This window comes from Tachysurus fulvidraco, chromosome 26 (genome assembly GCF_022655615.1).
Source record: "Tachysurus fulvidraco isolate hzauxx_2018 chromosome 26, HZAU_PFXX_2.0, whole genome shotgun sequence".
NCBI lineage: Eukaryota > Metazoa > Chordata > Actinopteri > Siluriformes > Bagridae > Tachysurus > Tachysurus fulvidraco.
This window is the reverse complement of record NC_062543.1, coordinates 7,401,707-7,423,080: the sequence shown is the minus strand read 5'-3', so window position 1 is coordinate 7,423,080 and position 21,374 is coordinate 7,401,707. Positions and strand designations below refer to the sequence as shown.

Genomic DNA, 21,374 nt, shown 5'->3' with positions numbered 1-21,374 from the left:
TCCTTCTCTCGCTTCCCTTCTCTTCTCTGTCTCTCTCTCTCCCCTTCTTTCTTTCATTTTCCTTCTCTCTCTCTTTTTCCTTCTCTCTCTCTCTCTCACTCTCTCTTTCCTTCTCTCTCTCTCTTTCTCTCTCTCTTTGTATCTTTCTCTCTCTCTCTCTCTCTCTCTCTCTCTCTCTCTCTCTCTCTCTCTTTCTTTCATAAAGTGCTAATTTCCACTTTTTAATTTAATACTTAAATTTCTATCTATCTATCTATCTATCTATCTATCTATCTATCTATCTATCTATCTATCTATCTATCTATCTATCTATCTATCTATCTATCTATCTATCTAGTGTACATTTCTACTGTAAACTGTCACTGTTCACCAAAAGAGGGCGCAAAAGCAAACTTTTTATCATGTCCATTGCTGCTGTGAAGTATATCTTCAACTGATGTCTGAACTCCCGCTGCTTCTATGTTCCCACCCAAATCCAAGAGTTTTTCCAGTCTTACAGTTTTATGGTTGTTGTTTCTCATATTTAGTTCCAACAATCCCGCTGCTCAAAATCTTCTGAAGAGACAGAATATTAAATCCAGGTGAGAACCCAAACTGTTTTGGACGGTTCTCCAGAGACAGGGTTGTAAATGTTGTGCAATATCTGAACTATTCTTATACCTATCCACAGTCCTTTTATTGTTTTCATTGCTTGTTCTGATTGCTTGTTAAATTATTAACAAAAGTTAAGATTTAAACTAGTGTCTGCTGTATAACATGCACACTGATTCACCGAGAAATATTGCAGCTGCAGGAACTTTCAACCAAACATCATTTAACGTGAGAGGTTTGTCATCCTGGTACTGATTTTCTGCAATACTAAAGGAAGGGGTTGGGAGCGTGTTTCCTTCCTAAAGTTCACCAGTGCAGCTGTGAATGCAAGAACAGTCAGTGGCAATGAGCCAGGTCTAGAGGATTTGTTCTTATTAATTTAGTTTCCAAAGATTTCAATGTATAGAGCCTGATGAAATCAGACATTTTCCCCAATTGTACAAACACATGAGTATGAATTTGGCATCCAAATGATTTATTTTCTTCTTAATACTGGAATAAACGTTCCATTTAAATTGCAGTTCCGTTAGCATTTATATATAACAAAAACACACATTTGCATGTTAATAAAAACTTTAATTGGAATATCAAGAGGTCATTTTTGAGGAATAATGAAGCTTTTTAACACTAAATGGACAATGGCACATGGTACTTGGATAAATATAAGGTTTAGTATTTAAAATGTTATTAATTGAAAAATACAAAAAGAACATGATGGTATGATGGAATAACGTTTTGTTATCTTTGGGTCTAGGTCTAAATGAAATGCTGAAATTTGCAATTCAATTTCAGGTTGTTGTTTTTTTTTTTCTTTTTTGTTGGGCTTTTTGTAAAATACAATGCAATGGCGTTAGTGATAACTGAAAATAACATAAAACACATTATATAAAAAAAATGTACTCTCTGTAAAAATAAAAAATATATTCACAAAGTCTTCATTTTAGCTGACAGATTTTAACCGAGGTTCCAACCCCAAACCCAGGATAAAGGGGTTCACTGAAGGTGGTCTCGAAGCGATGAAGGCATGTCATGGTCTCGCCGATGCTGTAGAAAGCCAGCACCCCTGCGCTGTGGTCAAGGTAGACCCCTATCCGTGGAGAATGTGGGGCACTGATGGTTTTGTCCACCCGGTTATGCCAGGCAGAATAGCCCGTGTCGGAGCAGAGGAGACTCCAGGATTTATCATTGTACCCCAGCAAACACAGGGGACCCTTGCCTTTGCGGCTGATGCCTCGGTAGGCCACCCCAACAGAAAATTCTCCATTCCACTCTATCTCCCAATAGAAGCGGCCACCAGACAGAGCCTCACGACACAGCACCTGGGCGAAGGTGTCAAACCGCTCTGCATTATCAGAGTAGGGCTGCAGGTTGCGGGTTCGAGTCACCTTCTTGTTTCCGTCTGATAGGTAGAGCTCTTTATAAGCTGTGCTGGGGTCCAGACGGAGCTGACAGAAGTCTACAGGCAAGAAGGAGGGAATGTAATTACTCCCAGTAGTGCAAAGAATATCAAAAGCTATCAATAGCAGCACAAAGGCTTTACTCACAATTTCTCATGAAGTGTGTAAGAATTTGTTACATAAGACTTACATAATCCAAGAACAAGTGGACTCGGTGAATGATTGATATACTACTTACATTTTAAGAACTCAGACCTGCTCCTGGGCTGTGATGGAGGGGCACTGTCCACAGTTTGGATTTCTTTGACTAGATACAGAAAGTAAAAAGAGTATTATTTTGTTTCATTTGATGCATTTCGATGTAACTCTTTAACATAACGATGTCTTGTTTGACGCTGACGTGTTTTCTGTGACGTTTTACCTCGGCTGCTTTTCTCTCGAACGCTACGGTTCTCTAGTGTATAAGCAGGTACTTCATTCACTGCAAAACACCAGGAAAATATACATCAAGAGCAAGTCATTTGTGTGTTAAACATTAGCTCCATTAACAAGTTGTGCCCACATAGCCGCCTAATCAGCAGCCTTGTGTTATTACATAACACATCCTGAAAACACAAAATATGTTAATCACCCAATCAGAGCGTTTCCTTTTGTGTACCACACTTTAATCACAATTCAAAGTACTGTTTACTTTTGTGACTCAGTCAGATGACTCCACTTTATGGAGTTTGTGGCAGTTCATGGTCATGTGCTACCTTGTCTGACTGGATTCAAATCCTCCTCACATTAGGTGTTTGTTTTAGTGGAAAAATAAACAATTCAGTGCTAGAATGTCATAGTAATGTACTCTAATGAGCCAAATGGGAACATTTCTATAGAGATTAATAAGTGTACTTAGTAGTTTTTGATTGAATGGTGGAAGATGGTTCAGACCTGATTTTGAGACCTTCAGCAGTTCCTCTCTGCCCAGTTCTTCAAGCTTTTCCTTGATCTCTGCGACAGCTTTCCTTGCGGCACTGAATGAAAAATCTGGGTTCAGAGACACTTTAGGAATGAATCCATCATCAGTTGGTGTACAGAGATAGTTGAAATTCTGTAAGGAAAAGAGAACGTGGTATTGTCAGACACTACATACACTTGGTACATATCCTGTGTTAATATGTATGTTTAGTTTATTCATAAAATATTAGACTAATGTAATTTTAATTAATGTATTTTATGTAATATTGTAGAATGCTTAGTAGGGAAACTCTATGGATGCTACAATCTTAATAGAAAATCTCTTTGAAGAATATTGTATTTGTTCACTGGCAAAAAGTTTAAAGCTGCATAATAAAAAATTGTGCTTGCTGATAGATTTGGCATAAGAGATAGCGTTGTTGAGGTAAGGTTATTTCAAGGGTGGCCATTCTCCTGTTCAAGTCAGTTAGCTTCCCTTTTGGACTAGCTTTCTAGACATGGTTTTGGAGGAAATACAGAGTGATGGAAATGTATTTGTTTGAACGGAAAGTTTCAGTAAACTTCTAAAATTAGTGACTACACTTTTAATTGAATGCAACCACTGATATCTGTGTTTACCTGTAAGAAGTGGATGTGGTCCTCAGTACTGTAGAGCTGCTTTAATCCAGTCTCCTTCTTCTTCAGTTCCTCAATCTCCTGCTCCAAGCGCTCCATCAGTCCCTCAGCCTGGCTGAACGCAGCTTTCTCATTGATGTTGATCAGCTTGATGACCTCCGACCTCATCCTCTCGATGGAAGTGAGCATCTCGTCAAACATCTTCTTACTCTCCGTCATGGCCCTTTGAGCTGAGCTCTGGGGTAGATTTACAACAACCGTTTAGCCATCTCATTCAGCCATTGGCTAATCACTTTTTTCCAGACTACACAATGACTTTGATTTAGCTTTTTTTGTTTCAACTTTCATGGCCTAACACATCAGAACAAAAGATACACTGTGTCAGCAACTGGTTTCCCCTTTATCAGAGTAAAGGACAAATATGCCAAGGCCTCATGGTTTATTTGTGTTCCCATGCAAGAGGTTACTGAAGAGATAAGGGTTCTACGCCTGTTCCCTATAAATCGTAGCCACCTAATATGGCTTTTTTTAAGGCTGCACTGATTATGTTACATGTTGCTTTTGATTGTGAAAACAGGGGCTATTTTGGAGGGATGCATTGAATCAGTGACCTACCTTCAGTGAGTCAACAGCCGTCTTTAGTTCCTCCAGCTCTTTGGTCCTCTGCTGACATTTTTGTTTGATCTCAGCTTGGGACACTCCAAGAAGTTTCTGTCAGAGATAACACAATGTTTAGGTTTAGGTGACTAGCTCAACACAGCTAAAAATACTTACAACGACTAAAAAACACCAAATGATTATTTAAGGAATAACTTTTCTTAGAATAATGTAAAGGATTCTGCTTGGGAGATGTATTTGTACAGCCTTTTTCCAAAAAGATACATAAATATATCCACTTTATAATGGAAATCAGTCTACTAATAAATATGTAATAAAAAGGGAATTCTGAGTATCTTGTATATGTCGAGGTGGGTGGAAATCTTCAGACGGTGGATCATTGTAGCTGATTATTAATTGGTCTTATTTGGAGACAACTGGAAAATATATGCATCTCTATCTCAGGAGATAAAGGAAATAAACAAGAAGCACTGGGAATGCCAACCATGGCAGGAATGTGAAACTAGCTGCTCCCGCCTTGTGTAGAAGCATTTCAAGGTGCACATGCCCTGGCCCCTTGGAGAATGAAGAGGGGGCTTTGGTGCAGCATTTCACTGAGCCCACAAGACCATTCTTCAAGATAAGCTTGATGGAATGTGGGGAATCTAGGAAGGGGGTGAATAAACGGGGTGTGTGGTGTGTGTCTCTGTTTGTGTGAGAGACTGAGAGGCTAATGAAAAATAAAGGGGGGTCTTAAATCTGTGATAAAATCCTTCTGGTTTCAACAGAGTAAACAAACCATTCTCAGTTAGTACCTGCTGGTTCCCGCTCTGGCTGCGGATCACACGGTTTATGAGAACAGAACCAGACTTATTGCCAAGCTTTGATAATGTTCTTATGGAGATAAACAGAAACATAACTAATACTGTTAGCTTTTATATGAACGAACCCTGCTGCCAGTTATCCTGTACTTGATCCAGAGTAAGGGAAAACATTTGAAGGACAGCTATTTATAGTTTTTAATCTTGTCTTTCCGCTTACCCACAGGTACTGCCTATGTGCAAGTCTTCATATAAGCAAACCAGAAACAATGCCGTAAGGCTGTTTCTAGATTTTTAGGAATTTCATAGCAATGAATTTTCAAAGGAGGGTCAGTGGGAGGTAGATATCTGCACATTCTTTCAGTCATATGTGTCTACTTACTGAGTGGGTGATGTCTTTAGAGGATTAGCAGGTGGTCTATCTCAACTCATTTTTACTGATAATGTAGGAGGTTGGGGTGAGTCGATGGGTTTGGTTGGGTCATAAACTTTGACCTGATCTCCTCAAACTTACATACCTTTAGCTGTAGGATTTTGCCTGTCCTGACCAACCCTTTCCCACCCTTTTTATTTCAGCTCCAAGGACATAAAACTATTTTTCTTTGGAGAAAAGTCAAGCTGTTTCCAGAATAAATCCCACTCAGAACATGCTTTGAGTTACCTTTGGCTAATTTGCTACAGAGACACTCCCTGTGTGGTTTCGGGTTGACTGCCAGGGTGTGATAACTTTCTTTGGCTACGATTCTACTCTCGCTCTCTTACATCTGGATTAACCCATAATACATTTACATGGAGTGTTACTATTGGGTCAGGATTAGCTTGTTTTACATAACACAGACCTAAAATATATGAAATAATACAAAATGTTAGATAAACCCTGGTAAATATAATTTATAGTCGGTGAAGAAAGGATACTTTAACAGTTCTGCACACCTCTCTGAGAGGTCATACTCTCCTGAACATCTCTATTAGAATAAAAAATAAAAATAAAAATTACTCCTCACCTGCTTCTCACTTCTCTCTGCCTCTGCTGAGACAATATCATGACCTTTGTGCTCGCTGACAGTGCAGATAGCGCAGATACACATCTGGTCGGTACGGCAAAAGAGCTCCAAGCTCTTCTGGTGCTGCGGGCAGATCTTTCTGTCTAAGTTTCCTAGCTCGTCCACCAGTTTGTGTCTCTTGAAAGTAGCCGACTCGTAGTGAGGCTTGAGATGTTTCTCACAGTATGAGGCCAAGCAGTTGAGGCAGGACTTAACAGCTTTGAGCTTCTTTCCAGAGCAGAAGTCACAAGGCACATCAGTCGGTCCAGCAATGCTCCCGTTGCTTGGAGGCACCAGGTTGAGGTTCAGGCCTGTCTTCTTGATCTTCTCAGCCACTTTGGAGAGGGTTGCATTGGGTCTGAGCACAGGTCTCTGGGTGAAAGTGATTCTGCACTGAGGACAGATGTAAATCCCGGTGTAGTCAGCGTCATTCCAGTAGCCACTAATGCAGTCCATACAGAAGCTGTGGCCACAGGGGATAGCCACAGGATCCCTCAGGAGACTCGCGCACAGGTGGCAGCTGAAGTAATCTGGAGACACCGGCTCAGCCATGTTCGCCTCACACAAGCACAGGCACGTACACAAAAAAGATGCGTCCAAGGACCTATTTAAGTAAACAGGGAGTGCCCTTAAATGAGAGACAGAGAGAGAGAGAGTAAGAGAGGGAGACAGTGCAAAGGAGAAGAAGTCAGCAGCCTAAAAGCTTGTAGTCGGTGCAGCGTGCAGCTGTGAAATTAGCAGCTGTTAAATTCCACAAGTTATTGAATGAATGCAGGTAAAGCCCTCCCCTTCTTACAGTGAGATAAACAGCAGGAAATAGAGCGAGAGAGAGAGTGAGAGAGAGAGAGAGAGAGAGAGAGAGAGAGAGAGAGAGAGAGAGAGAGAGAGAGAGAGAGAGAGAGAGAGAGAGAGAGAGAGAGAGAGAGAGAGAGAGCGCACAGCCTACCTTAGACAAGCACGTCAAGTTAGGAGTGCCAGAGCCTCAGAGAGAGACAGAGCATGAGTGTGTGGAGGGTGGAGTAAAAGAAAAATAGGGCAGGGCTATTAAGAATGAGTGAATTGTAGTCCAAAGGGTCCCAAGATGAAACTGAGAGTTGTTTAGGAAAGACACAGACTAGACTAGATCTTCCCCGTTTCACTTTTTCTTATGGAGCTAAAAAATATTTTGATAGTGTACACACACTATAATCACACTCACTTAACTGTGTACCTTTATGTTTATCCCCTTAATCTTCTTAAATTTCTCTCTTTCATAATGACATACCTTTCCCTTTAGTTTCACTGTAGTTAATAATTCACTAGATACTGAATAATGTCCTTTTGAATAAATTTCTCATTGACTTTAAGGCATAAATATTGTCTAACCTCAAGCTTTGTAAGCGATCGTTCACAGTGCAAAGCTAACGCTGTCAGAAAAGAATAATTGTAAAGTAAAAAGAAAAATATAGTTAGTTACGATTAATGAAGGTGTGACTGTACGTTAATCCATGTAAACAAAGGACAAAAGTAGACAATAAAGTAAAGATTTATACAGTCATTTATATTTGAGTCATGTGTTGAAGTTAGTCTGGTTGAACTGGTCTCATTGTGTACTTTTTCTACAGGTGTGTGTATATCATTAAATAGTATCTGTCTGTTACTTGATCTTTTTTTGTCTTAAGACTGGATGTCTCTGCTTGAAAGTGGGACCTTCAGGAACTAAACACCACTCTACACTCTTATTATATATTATATAGTATTACATTTAGGTAATATAATTTAGTCTGAACAATTAGGAGTCTGTAATATAGATGTACTTTACAGATGTAATTAATAATTTTCTCTTTTTAAATAATTCTCTATTTTCCCCCCAAATATTTCATTTAAAAAATATATCATGTATTGTATAATGTATAAATTTTCACTCTTAATATGTAACACGTCTCAAGCTGCCCGTGTTTTGGGGAAAAAATAGATTAAGAGTTTAATAGTGTTTGGTGTTAAAACATATTTCAGGGTTCTAAGGGTGCCTTGGGACTCTTGCTCAGAAAAGTAGCTAAAACTCCTGCCTCAATGACTTGGCTTCATACTATGAGAAACACCTGATATCATTTCAACATTACTGATATAAACATGTATGGAACTGAAATACTCAAACATTTAAAAGAAAAGTGTTTCAAAATTATTCATTATTATGTGTACAACTAATATATGCACATCAGACTAGTAACGTTTTCTCTTTCTATTTAAATAAGTTACATTTGATTTACAGATATATCCTAATAGTTCACACATTGTTATATTACATACTGTATATGGAAAACTATTTAAAAAATGTCTTTTTCTTGACTCTATGTTTTATATTATTAGAAAAAATATGTCATGTTGGAGAGGGAAAGAACTGTTGTTCAGAAACACATCATGAATCAAGTCACATTGCAGCATCTTACATTCCCTGCATTTCATGTGTACAAATTCCAGTCATGTTTGCCAATCCTTGTTTGCATTGCATACTCACATAGTGCACGTGAGCACCGTGAATGTCGGGCTGTAGTTCATGCAATAATTTGTCTGTGTCAATATTTCTGCAGTTTTGAACGACAAGTTATTTTGTCTTTTAGTTTCGGCCTTGAAAGTTGCCGACTTACAGATGTCGCACTCGCCCTGCAGTACAAGCTTAAGTACTCCACCTGACACTTCCTTTTTAGAGGACAATTGATACCAATCACTGTGTTTGCCTTTACAGGGGTTGTGTAATTCTTCTCGGCTGTGTAACCCTTCTGAGCCCATTAACCCTCTCATTTGCATAGCCGCAGCAAGTGTGTTGTTTTTGAAGAGAGGCAGGGCTTGTATGGACTTCTCAGTGTGTTTAAAACTGCGAAAAATATTCCTTTAAACATTAGCACCAAAACGAACCTAAATTCAGATTTCTCATAATGCATGTTAATGTTGAAGTTTAGGACCTGTACAGTGCAAGTAGACTTAGCTGCATTTTTTAAACTGGTTTAGTCCAAATTCCAGGTGTGTACATAGTGACACAGATAGTGACACTTGTTAAACTTTGACTGGCTGCACAAGACCGGTTTCATCAGCCCCGCCTCCCATGCCTATCTGACATCACACTGTAGATGGTTTCGCCTCACTCCTTATTTGGTATGCTTTCTGATAAGCCAGTTTCTCTTTCCTTCCTCCTTTTTCCAGAGTTGATCAGATTCCAGGAAAGGCTTCTGTACAGAGCTTTTCCTGTGATTGTCTCTGTGCGACCACTAAATACCTAGAGCTAGCTGAAGTCTTCTCAGGGTGGAGAACCTTTTCTTCTGCTTTGAAACATACATACTGATATCTTTAATGAATAATGGAAGCAACATTTTTGCCACTTGGTTTATTATATTAATAAAATCAATATAATAAATAAATATTATAGCAATTAACCGTGCATTAGGTTGCGTGTTTATAACTCCTATATGACCTCAGACACATTGCAGTACGGTGAGTAAGTAAGATGGCCTCTATGGCACAATTCAGTCAGGAAGCTTTGTGTTTCCTTGTGTAAATTTACATCTCAGTGATCATGTTTCAGTCAGTTATTGTGTAAAAGCGTATAGGAGTTGGTGTGGAGCGGTTCATACTGAGGTTGCACGAATGTGTGTGTGCATCCATGTGTGCGTCTCTAACACAGACTGACCAAGTGTAAAGGAGTATGAACTTGCATAACATGCATGTTGATAATGTAGAAGTCAAGGGCTTGCCTCTGTCCGTTTGTTTCGTCAGCACATGGAGACGAGGTATTTACAAGTGCTTCCCTTGAACAATGGTTACCTTTGTCGGTCTTAGCCAAGATGCAGGGTGTGTGTTGCTAGATGTTTGGAGAAGGGCCAAGTTGGAGTGAACAGGTTGCATAGACTGAAACTGTAATGGAAAAAAAACTAAATAGAGAGAAAGAGTCTAAAGATGCAGAAGTCTCTGCTTATGTTATAGAACACCTCTATATTGCTATGAGTAAAAAAACATCACAAGATGGTTTCATTCTGACAGCACTGAGATGCCAGATTGCATAAACTATGACATAAATACACCTAATAAACTGCCAATGTAGTATACCTGAAAGATAAAAGCATTGAGCACTTTGTAACTTTAGACTCTGATGTAATTCTGTACTTTTTAAACAATACAAACTCATGCTACCTCCAATGCCCAAATATATCCTGGAACTGTGACTTTCTACAGTGGCTCAACATCACTCATGTAAGTAACTGTGCAACATTTCAAACCCAAAAATGTAGATAATGGTTTTTAGCTCACAGGAGCAGAACCTGACGTGGCCTTCTGATGTTGTATCTCATCCATCTCATCAATGCAGGCTGAGATGCTTTTCTGCTCATCACAGTTTTAAAGGCTGATTAATTTCATTTCTTTAGACTTCCTGATTATGGAACTAACAACCATGCCATGGTTACACTTTTTCCTGTACTGATGTTTGATATTAAGATTAACTGAAGCTCTTGAACTGTATCTGTGTGTTTTATTGCGTGCTTTTGCGCTGCTGCCACGTGATTACTTGATTAGATAAGGGCACGAATGTGCAGGTGTTCTAATTAAAGTAAATGGTGAGTGTACATCATCTTTATCAAGGTTACCTCCTTCAAACTGGGTTCAGATTTCATTTCATTTTCAATTTCATTCAGTTTGTTTTATATTTTAAATCACTGTTTTATTGTACAGTATAATGCACCTGCACCACTAGATTTTTTAGCACTTTGGATGTTTGTTTTTTTTGTTAAAAATCTGAAGACATTTTCTTTTTCTCTTACAAAAAATGCATCATGGTGCAAACCTTTGCACTTAATTGTAAACAGGAACGAGTTAATGCTATGAAACTAACTATGAAAGCAGAAAAAATAGGTTTTCGTTGGTGTATGGAATTTTCAAATGATTTTTTTGATAATATCTCTAAATAAAATAAATGTATAAAGGAAACATCTTTGCCAGTATAATTCATTTGAAGTAATTATTCATTTATTTCCTGTTTTAAAAACCCTTTTAGTAGCCATAAAAATAAAAATATGTCACTGGTACGTGACTTACAGCCCAGTGGCCTTTACAGCCTCAGTAAAGGGATGCAAGATAACAGATAAATGATTGTGTCCATTCGTCTCTTCTCTTGGTGCAGTCACCTCTGCTGTTGTTTGAAGGTGTCACAGTTGAACGAGAAGCAGCTCCAGTTACACGACAATCAGTAAGAGAGGGCATTTTTCTAAACTCACACACTTCATGTGATTGTGTCTTATCAGAGTAGGTCTGCTTTTTATCAGTTACTGCTTCACAAGAAGGTGTAGGCTGCAATAAATCAGACAGCTTTTGCAAGCAGGGATAAATATTTGACCAGGGCTATTAAAATCTCAGCTTCTCCATGCATTCTAAGAAGGACGTTAAAATTTATTGTAGTATATTTTATCTGTTTCTCACTGAGATCTGCAGTGCAGAAATAAATTAACTGGAATCTCTGCCTCTAAGCCTCACTAGTATAATTTCTACTGTAGGAGCGGAAATGAAATGAAAGAGATGATATGCAGATGTCCTGCAGGTTTGGGCGTTTGTTCCTACTTGCGTAAGCTACAGATAGTTTTAAAAAAAATCTATTTCACTTACTCACTTTCATAGTGGAACCTTTTACCTCTTCAGACCTCTCTTGTAGGACTCTTTGCTATCCAACTTATCAGGCTGGGACACATTCTTGTTGACACATTTTGTGGCCTGCATTGAAACTTAAGAGCAGTTGGCCATCTTGGCTTCTGGGTGAGAGATAACTTTGAGGTACATTCTGAAAAGAGATACATAACAGCCCTAAAGTTTTGCTGTCAGCGATGAATAGTTTGAGTAAGGAAAAAAGGATGCAATTTCCACTAGTCAAACATGGAAATGTTAACTGCATTATTAAAATTCACTTCACAGGATAGTTAATGATTGATAATAAATGTCAATAGTTCAAGGTATTATTACTATGTAATTCATATTATTTATGTTTTACTAGTACATAATATGTTTGATCTTCTTTTCATTGCTAATATTTGGTTTATAGCTTAATTTTAAAACATGTGTATTCTTGTTCTTGTTCTTGTTCTTGTTCTTGTTCTTGTTCTTGTTCTTCTTCTTCTTCTTCTTCTTCTTCTTCTTCTTCTTCTTCTTCTTCTTCTTCTTCTCTGGTTTTTAATGCCAGTGTTAAAAGATCAAACCCAGTTTTTGGATGCTAAGTGCTCATCCATCATAGATGCGTCTGAATTAAACTGTAATGCCATGGATTAAGACATCAAGCTCGTACCAGGGCCCCTTGAGTATGCAGGTCCCAAGAATAGCATGGAGATGAGATCATACCTTTCCCAAAATCTCAACACACTGTGGTCTTAGCAAAAGGTTGTAATTTGCTAACCATGTCAATTAGTCATACTGTTGAAGGTAACACTTTACATCAATCCTGTGTATTAAGACTGACATAACCATGATATTAAAGTCTCAAAGCAGATATGCGTCTGGGTGTATTGCATAGAGTCATGCTGCACTTATTATTTTTAGCATTACTGCAAAAATATGGAACAAATATGGATATTTCTCCTTATGAACTTATTAGAAAATCAATTAGATGGTAATGGTTAGCACATTTGTCTCACATCTACAGGGTTTGGATGTTTTCCACATGATTTAACAGTACTCCATTTTCCTCCCCAGTCCAAAAACATTTGTGGTCTTTTAATTGTTCGTAGAATGTGAATGTGTGTGTGATTGTGTCCAGCAATGCATTGGTGCCCTGTCCCTGTCCATTGCAGTATACTTCATACATTCACCTACAGGATTTCGATATATATAGGACTATCATTACGATAATGTCCCCAAACATATTCCATAAGAACCAGGCATGGTTTCTAGGTCAGAAACCTTTTAAAAACCTGTATTCTGAATTGAAGACGGATCCAGGTGATGACTTGAACCTTGTTTCACATTACTGAAAAAGGCTCAGTGTGGTTTTGTGGGAGTTAACTGTGGTTTTGCTGTTTATTTCATCAGAGTTCATCTGTGCTGTGTGGGGAAAAAATGAAAGTAAGCAAGGAAAAATATGCTGTGTGACAAACATAGTGTCAGCTCCACATTAGAGGTTGTGCTACACATTTTAAATTTATTTGTTTTTGCTTATTCTCACGAAGCTGATACTAATTGAAACACTAAATGAAAGGCTGTCACTTTAATTTTATTTAGATTCTTGCCCTTAATCCTACATACAGTACGAAGACACTGTTATTAATCACTCTTATGGCTGCATTTAAAAAGAAGTTATTTCACTTTTCTTGTCATTCTTGAAACATCTCCATTACCAGTGGCCTATAGAAACAATCCATAAACAATTTGTAGTTTGGAGCTTATCCCAGTACCACTGGACAAAAGGCAGGTTTGCACCCTGAATGGGACACCGGCCCATTTCAGAGAATCATTCACACACATTTACACACTCATTCACACCTAGAGACAATTATAATTTGCTAAACCACCTGCTGGGGTTTTTTAGTAGGTGAGCAGAAACTCATGAACCTCAAAAAAAAAAGGAAAAAAAAACAGAAACAAGAGAAACTTACAAAACACCACAAATAGTAAACCTTTAGCCAAAGATAAACAAGTATTTTATGACAGTTGTGAAATCACTGCTATCGTGACATTCTGTACAGTACTGGTTACATGACATGTTTATATTACAGGGTGTACACTCATGATGGAACATGACATCTTCCACTATATATCAGTCATAAATATAAATATGTTTATAGACTGATTATGACACAGGGTTCAAAGGAATGTTGGAAACTGGAAAGCACCCAGTAGGTTTTTGAAAAAAACGAGTGTTAAAGCTAGATAGTGCTACATAACATAACCCCTCAAGCTCCTTGAACCATTGACAGATCCAGACTTACATTCCACACTCTCTTAATTAAGCCTTTCCTGTTAGTTTGCCAGTAGTTTCTGAGTAACTTATAGTAGTTACTAAGTAACTTGTTTTAAGTTACCGGAAACTGAATAAACGAAAACTAACCTGGGACTAAAAGGGGTTAAATAAATGATAGTAGATTTCATGTTCCTTTGTGTTACCAGCTGAACAAAAATTAAATAGTGTACTCTTAGGTGGTATATATTCAGTTACACCACACCAGAGCCACATATCGGTGTTTGTGAGCTACTGTCCACTGCCGTTAGCATTGCAGGTTAAAAAAACTGCACTTAGAAGCACATAAACCTCATGTCAAAGTGAAAGGACCAAAACTGTGTTTTGAGATCATACATTTCATTCATTCTTCTTACCTTCCCTCGTAGTAGTTTTCTGATTGATTACTGGTCTCTCTCTTGTTCCTCACCTGTGTTTCAGCCACTCCCCTACACATTTAACTAGTTTCTGCTCAACCAGTTTGTCCTCCTCACTGCCTGGATGTTGACTGTATATAGCACTGTTGTGGTGCCACATTCTCACTTTGGCTTTGCCTTCACACAGACACACTTCTACACTGAGATCACGAACTGTTTCTGAGTCCATGTCGCATGAACAGGACATTTGCTACCTCTGCAAGGAGGACCTGAGGGACCCCGTGTCCATTCCTTGTGGTCATCTTTTCTGTTCCATCTGCCTCAAGACATACTGGGACCACGCTGACCAGACAGGCCAGTACTTGTGCCCACAGTGTCGAGTCAGCTACAACAAGAGGCCTGCCCCACGCCGCCTGATGTCCTCTCGCAGCTCTTCGGGCCAAAAGCTTTCAGAGTCCTCCCCTCCTGCTCCTCCAGCTCCAGACTACAATTATGCCGGCCCCAGGGATGTGGCATGCGACATCTGCATTGGGAAGAAGCTCAAAGCTGTTAAGTCGTGCCTGATGTGCCTGGCATCATACTGCGAGAAGCACCTGAAACCTCATTATGAGTCGGCAACCTTCAAGAGGCACAAGTTAGTGGATGAGATCGGGCACCTGGACAGGCAGATCTGCCCACAGCACCAGAAAGGCCTGGAACTCTACTGCCGCACAGACCAGATGTGTATCTGTGTCCTGTGCACTGTGAAGGAACACAAGGGCCATGACATGGTATCAGCCGAACAGGAGCGAAGCGAGATGCAGGTGAGAGCAACTACCTACCAACTATTCACCTATTCAACAGGTAGAGAGAGAGTCTGTCTTTCAGTTTCACCACTTATGTTATTTAGAATTGCACAACTCATAATAACGTTCTTGGTCCAATAAAACACCCTAGATTCTGACTAGATACTGTCATTTTTGTTTCTTTTGAAAATTGCCATTTCTTTCCCACTAATGTACATTCAGCTTGATTTAAGGGAGTAACTTTGTTGAATTTAAGACAAATTAACCTGACCTACAGTCAACCTGTTATCAAATAGGATATGAATGGACAGTGTCTATTGCTCCTTGGCAAACTACTAAAACAAACATATCATAGTAGGAATGATCTCCACCCGGATTAGAATAAAAAAGTCGTCGGTGCAGTATTACTGTTAGGGAAAAACGACTGTACTGCTGTTTGTAATGGCAAAAGTCCTCCATTGTCCCTTAATCAAAATAGGGAACTACTTCTTTAGTTACCAAAATAACATATTAACATGTCCTCGCTGTTAGGCTTTAGAACGTGAAGCATTTCTGCCAATCTTTTTTTATGTAATGTTACCTGAAAGCAAGAATGACATAATGTAATAGAACATAATGTCATATTCATAAGGTTTGTGCATTTGTTACTACAGCAACGTCTGGGTGCCACACAAGCTGAGGTTCAGGAGAAGATCCATGACCGAATGAAGCAGATGGAGGAGTTGAAACAAGCAGTGGAAGCACTAAAGGTCACTAAATAATGCTTTATATATATATGACTGAGACACTGATGAACATTTGTCAATCCAATTTCTGCACTTAGAAAAAACCCTATAACTAATGATACAAAAGTGTTTTTCCTGCTAAAATGGGTTTTAAATCAAAGCCTTTTAGGAACCAAGAGTGCTTTTCTTTTTGTCCAGATGTGCAAATAACACCCTCTCTCCCAACCTGAGTCATTTAGGTTACTAGTATTTCATGAAACTAAACCACAATGCATATCTTTGGGGATTTTTGTCTTTGTTCTATGAACTATAGAGCTATCATCTACAAAAAGTAGATTTACCTTTCAGTCAACACTCAATACTGAAGGTCTTCTTAAAGATACAAGACCCTGGATCCCTATAAAGTACTGTAGTTTAGATATTAATGTTCAATTAAAAGGAACTAAATTAAAACTAAATGTTCTTTCCAGAGCTCTGCTCATCGGGCATTGCAGGAGAGCGAGAAGCTATTTGGAGACATGCTCCGCACCATTGAAAGGATGCAACAAGAAATGGCCAAGTTGATTTCGTCTAATAAGAAAGCAGCGTTAAACACAGCAGATGGCCACATGGACCGTTTGGGGCAGGAGATCGCTGATCTGAAGAGGAGAGACAATGAGCTGACGCAGCTGACGCGTACAGAGGACCACATCCACTTCATTCAGGTGCATGAAAAGTCCTGAAGTTAATGTGATTAGATGTTTCAGTTTTATGTGAACAAACATCAGTGAGGTTGGTACAGGAACTAAGATTCCTAAACTCAGGAAATCGTCCTCTGCTTCTTTAGCATTTAAACTGACATACATATCTAAATCACACAGATATTTTATACTTATTTTAAATAAAGTGTATTTCTGTATATTTATGTGTGTGTTTTTTTGTTTTGAAGAGTTACCACATGCTGATAGCCCAGACAGATGCTGAAGAACTGCCCACAGTTAGCGTCAACCCATACTTCACCTTTGGCTCCGTTACCAAGACTGTCTCAGAGTTGAAACAGCACCTGAATGAGTATGGCAACGAGGAGCTGGTCAAGGTGGCCACCACGGGTCAGTGAAGGCATACATTATGTTGTGAAACAGAAAATATATGATTTTGTATAGGTGGCAAATTAAAGTGAAAAAACCCACAAGGGCTCTGTTAGGCTAAGTGGGGCATTTACTTTTGCTGGTATGAAATTGGATCTTCTATCTGATCACCTTTATCTTTCTATTCTGATGTGAATAGTCCCTTCACATAAGCAGTGCCCCTATCTAGGGTTTCGGGAATGATTTTCTGAGTGTGAAAAGCTATAGTAATTTAGACAGCATGCTTCAAAGAAAAAAAAAAACAATGTCAAAACACCAATTAAAGGAAATATCTTTAGAAGAATGGTGTTCATTCATCCTCCTAAGTACGCTTCTAGAAACTTCTGGAATCTATGCCAAGGTGCAGTGAAGCTGTTCTTGTGACTTGTTGCCATCCAAAAATCCACTTTACTTCAATATTTTTTGTTGTTTTTTTACTTTAATTTGTCACCCATTCTGCACCCAGTCTTGTTCAGATATATTTTTATTTTATTTATGCTGTATTCCAAATTTTAATTATGACCCTAAATTCTCTTCCAGTGAACAAAATGCCTTTCTGTCAACTAGACGACAAAAAAGGGAGGAAGTCTGTAAAGGGTGAGTTATGTCAAATGAGACATGTTAGTTTTCTGCTGTTCCGTTTATTAACATGTGCTGCGATGTTGAAATGTTCATTTTGGATATTTAAAGATTTGTTTTGCAGCTCAGAAAAAAAAACAGGTTGATATTTGAACTAATAGCATATGACAGTGGAGTATGTAAATGAAGAGTACTGTACATGTGCATTGTTAGCTGTTTGTAACATTTCCGGGTGTCTTTTGCATAATCCTACAGATCCTACTAAAAATAAATAAAAAATTAAAATACAAGTGTGTATAACAACAATATGTGTAATATACCTAAAAATGTGTGCCACATAATTGAATTTATAAAATAAAATAAAAAATGTAATATAAAAAAGTATTGTTTAGAAATTTTCTCTTTATGCCTTTAATTCTCCCTTTATATATTTTCTTTCTGCAAACACCTTTCATGATGCCCTATAACATTGAGGTGTATTTTCTACTGTGTCTCTAGCTGATGAAGTTGATGTATATAAGACTCAGAGGACTCTAAGCCAAGCACCTCGCAGCCAGGCTCCACGCACCAGGGATGAATTTCTCCAGTGTAAGTTTGAACTTTTGTGTCTTTTTAATCTACAACTCAGCAACAAATATATTACTTTTAGATGCCATCTTAGAAGGCTTTCTGGTTTTGGTTAGGTGTTGGCTCATTGTGTTTTAAGAAATAGACCTGAGTATATGCAACAATATAGGAAGAAGATAGCTGTATCATATGTATACAGTGCCATGTTTCCATCATGGTATACCACATAATTTGTGTAATTATGCCTAAAACAAAGCTCAGAGGAACAAAGCTGGCCTTTGGCTCAGTGCTCGACGGGTTGTTGAGGGAGTTGTCTTGCAGCATTCCTTAGATATGGGATTTGTGCATGAACAGACTGAAAGAACTTGCTCAGCCTGTTAGGCAAGTGGGCGTATGGTTTATTAAGGGAGCGAAGACATTCCAAGAACTAGAGCACAAAAATTTATTAACAAGCCTCATGCGCAAACCTGGTCTGGATTCATCTTTCCTCTCTGGCTTATGCGTACTGGTTTCGTGCACTTGTTCTAACCTCATCTGGGTGTTTATTGTTACTTGAAGCAGAAGGGAAGCATCAAATATTTCACTTGAACGCCCGCAACTGCGTAGACGTTGAGGTGAACTGTTTGTTGGTTTTCTCCAGCTGGAACTGCTTAGCTGAAATGCTTGCTGTTCCTGTCTAATATAAAAACACAAAAAGGGTTAGGGCTACAAAAGGCAAGTCTTTCATCTATTGTGTAAAAACTGGGTGACGCCCCGATTAGTGATCTTAGCAAAGACAGAGAAACCATAAGCTCACCTCTTTACTCTCTTCATAGTTTAAATACTCAACATAGTGTTAGTTATGGCAACTAACTAGGATATTTTTGTAGTATTTTTTTAAATGACATACAAAACAATGTATTTCAGGCAAGCGTAGTAAATGTAGCACAACTCAATGAATTCCAATGTAACTGCACGAGTGTGTAGTTAGTCTGAAGTGTGTGCTACCGTTCTTGGCCCTCTAGATCAGAGACGATCACGTGGTTCCTCAGGCAGCAGCAATCACCTAGTGTACAACCAGCTCTGAGAGCTGATGAGGTGGGCAGACTCTAGACTTTATTTGCATGCTGGGCCTATGCTCATTAACAGCCAAAATATATAGCAGTGCTGACCCAAGATCAGCTTTCTCTCCATTTCATTCTTCACTGATCTGAAGTCACTTCACAGACTGTTGATTATTTAAACTGATACAAGGTCAGCACTCCTACTTTAAAGACAAATGTACCTGGTATTCAACTTTAGGGTCTGTCACTTTCGTCTCTCGTATTGGGCCTTGAAAACTTTTGTTTAATCAGTATTAAACTTTACAGTTTAATATGTTGTCCTTGGTGTTTGATTTCATCTGGTTTAACTTTCTCTAGAGTATAGGCATCTCTAAACTAAAACCTCTAACAAAAATTAAGACTATTTCCCATCCCTCTGCTTTGTTGAACAGATGCCTGCCAGTTAACTCTAGACCCAAACACAGCATATAGACAGCTCTACCTTTCCCGGGGAAACAGGAAAGCAGCACTTAAGAGAGACCCCCAGTCCTACAACGAAAGCACCCAGAGGTTCGACTGCCTGCCCCAGGTTCTGTGCAAAGAGCCCCTGTCCGGTGGCACCTACTACTGGGAGGTGGAGTGGAGTGGTGAGGGGGCCTCCATCGGCATCACTTACAAGGGTATAAAGCGTACAGGATATGGTGATTCAGCCCGCATTGGATACAACCGCAAATCCTGGGGCCTTTTCTGCTCTGATTCCAGCTACTCAGCACGCCACATGAAAGATCAAGTCGAAATCAATGCACCCTACTCTTCTCGCATAGGGGTTTTCCTAGACTATGATGCAGGCACGCTGTCTTTCTACAGTATAGCAGAGAATATGACACTTATCCATCAGTTTAAAGCCTCCTTCACTGAGCCTGTTTATCCTGGGTTCTGGGTGTGGTATGAGTCGGCCATCACTATATGTCAGCTGTAATTCTGTATTTTTTATTTTTATTTATTTTTTTTTTGGGGGGGGGGGTGTTTTGAAAGATGCCTTTCCATAATTTTATATAGATATATGTGTGAATGTCTTTTTTTAATCATAACTATAATATAATAATTTTATTAATGAATTTAGATCAGCTGCAGTAAAATGTGAATTAGCAATAGTAGAATGTATAGTAGATTTATTAAGTAATATTGTTAGTGCACATGGTGTCATCTGTCCGTGTGTGTGTGTGTGTGTGTGTGTGTGTGTGTGTGTGTGTGTGTGTGTGTGTGTGTGTGTGTGTGTGTGTGTGTGTGTGTGTGCAGCGTGTGTTATCAAGTTCCAATGCTGGTTTGAATGCACAAATGAAAAGACAATAAAAAGCAATCAAAATCAAAAATATCTGTCCATTGTTGGCTATTAATGGTAATGATGATGTACACATACTTGCAATAAACTCATTGAACTACCCAATAAAACAAACAAAACATTTTGAAATTTCACAGCTCTAAAGGTTAATAAATGAACGATGGGCGCCGACTGCTGGCTGGATACATGAAGCTGGTAGTTGTAGTTCAAAGTATGTCCAGATTAGACATGTGCCTGCCTGATCATTCTGCACAGAGCAGAAAAGTGGGGAAGGAACATACAACATATTGGCAACAACTATTTTTTGTATAGGAAAAGATTTTCCACTGCCAAGCTGCCAAGCTGCCATTGCTGAGCCCCTGAGGGGCACTGCATCGGAGCTGACCCTGTGCTCTGACCCCAACTCCCAAAGTTGAATGTGAAGAACGATTTTGTGCTGTAAGGTAAATGTGACAAAAATAGAAGCTTCTTCTTCGATAGTAGTTGATTCATAGTTCCTCTAACATTTTGTCAAAATTACAACGAGAAGACAATTTTGCAGATTTTCCTGTAATATAGATTCAATCTATATTCAGTTATATTTCACTATATCATGCTGAAAGGTGTAATCTGTAGTCTGAGCTGCTATTGCTCTGAAAATGAAATTCCACAAGATAGAATTTAAAAGCTAGCAACAACTCTATACATTAGTTACCTGTTTGTTTGTTTTTTATTATTTCAATTACGCCAACAAGTGGAAACAAAATCCACAAAAACTGTATTAACTTCATCTGCGTTTCCCCTTTTGCATGCCAGACAGAATGCAATGTGTCTTGGCGATCTGGTAGTTCTTCTGTTTAGTTCTTTACTGTTATCACAGTACTTTACGTGTTTCATTCAACCTCAGTAACCACTCTATCTCGGTC

The 21,374-nt window shown here is 38.8% G+C and overlaps 2 protein-coding genes across 4 annotated transcripts; one reads left to right on the top strand and one right to left on the bottom strand.

Moving 5' to 3' along the window:
• Positions 1-1,043: 1,043 nt before the first annotated feature.
• On the bottom strand, positions 1,044-7,052 carry ftr82 (finTRIM family, member 82). 2 transcript variants are annotated; one of them, XM_027165436.2, is made up of 8 exons: positions 6,971-7,052; positions 5,986-6,652; positions 4,179-4,274; positions 3,567-3,800; positions 2,922-3,081; positions 2,410-2,469; positions 2,227-2,295; positions 1,044-2,047 (listed from the first exon to the last, which is right to left on the bottom strand). In XM_027165436.2, the coding sequence occupies exons 2-8, from the start codon at positions 6,574-6,576 to the stop codon at positions 1,527-1,529; spliced, it is 1,731 nt and encodes a 576-aa protein (XP_027021237.2). In that variant the 5' UTR covers positions 6,577-6,652; positions 6,971-7,052; the 3' UTR covers positions 1,044-1,526. The 2 variants fall into 2 exon arrangements, with proteins under 2 accessions (XP_027021237.2, XP_047665288.1); XM_047809332.1 differs by having other exon boundaries at positions 5,986-6,628; positions 6,971-7,025.
• A 4,111-nt stretch (positions 7,053-11,163) lies between these two features.
• ftr83 (finTRIM family, member 83) lies at positions 11,164-20,500 on the top strand. Of its 2 annotated transcripts, XM_027165434.2 has the most exons (9): positions 11,221-11,239; positions 14,531-15,146; positions 15,782-15,877; positions 16,324-16,557; positions 16,782-16,941; positions 17,500-17,556; positions 18,037-18,126; positions 19,110-19,182; positions 19,580-19,717. In XM_027165434.2, the coding sequence occupies exons 2-8, from the start codon at positions 14,571-14,573 to the stop codon at positions 19,169-19,171; spliced, it is 1,275 nt and encodes a 424-aa protein (XP_027021235.2). In that variant the 5' UTR covers positions 11,221-11,239; positions 14,531-14,570; the 3' UTR covers positions 19,172-19,182; positions 19,580-19,717. The 2 variants fall into 2 exon arrangements, with proteins under 2 accessions (XP_027021234.2, XP_027021235.2); XM_027165433.2 differs by lacking the exon at positions 19,110-19,182 and having other exon boundaries at positions 11,164-11,239; positions 19,580-20,500.
• Positions 20,501-21,374: the final 874 nt, after the last annotated feature.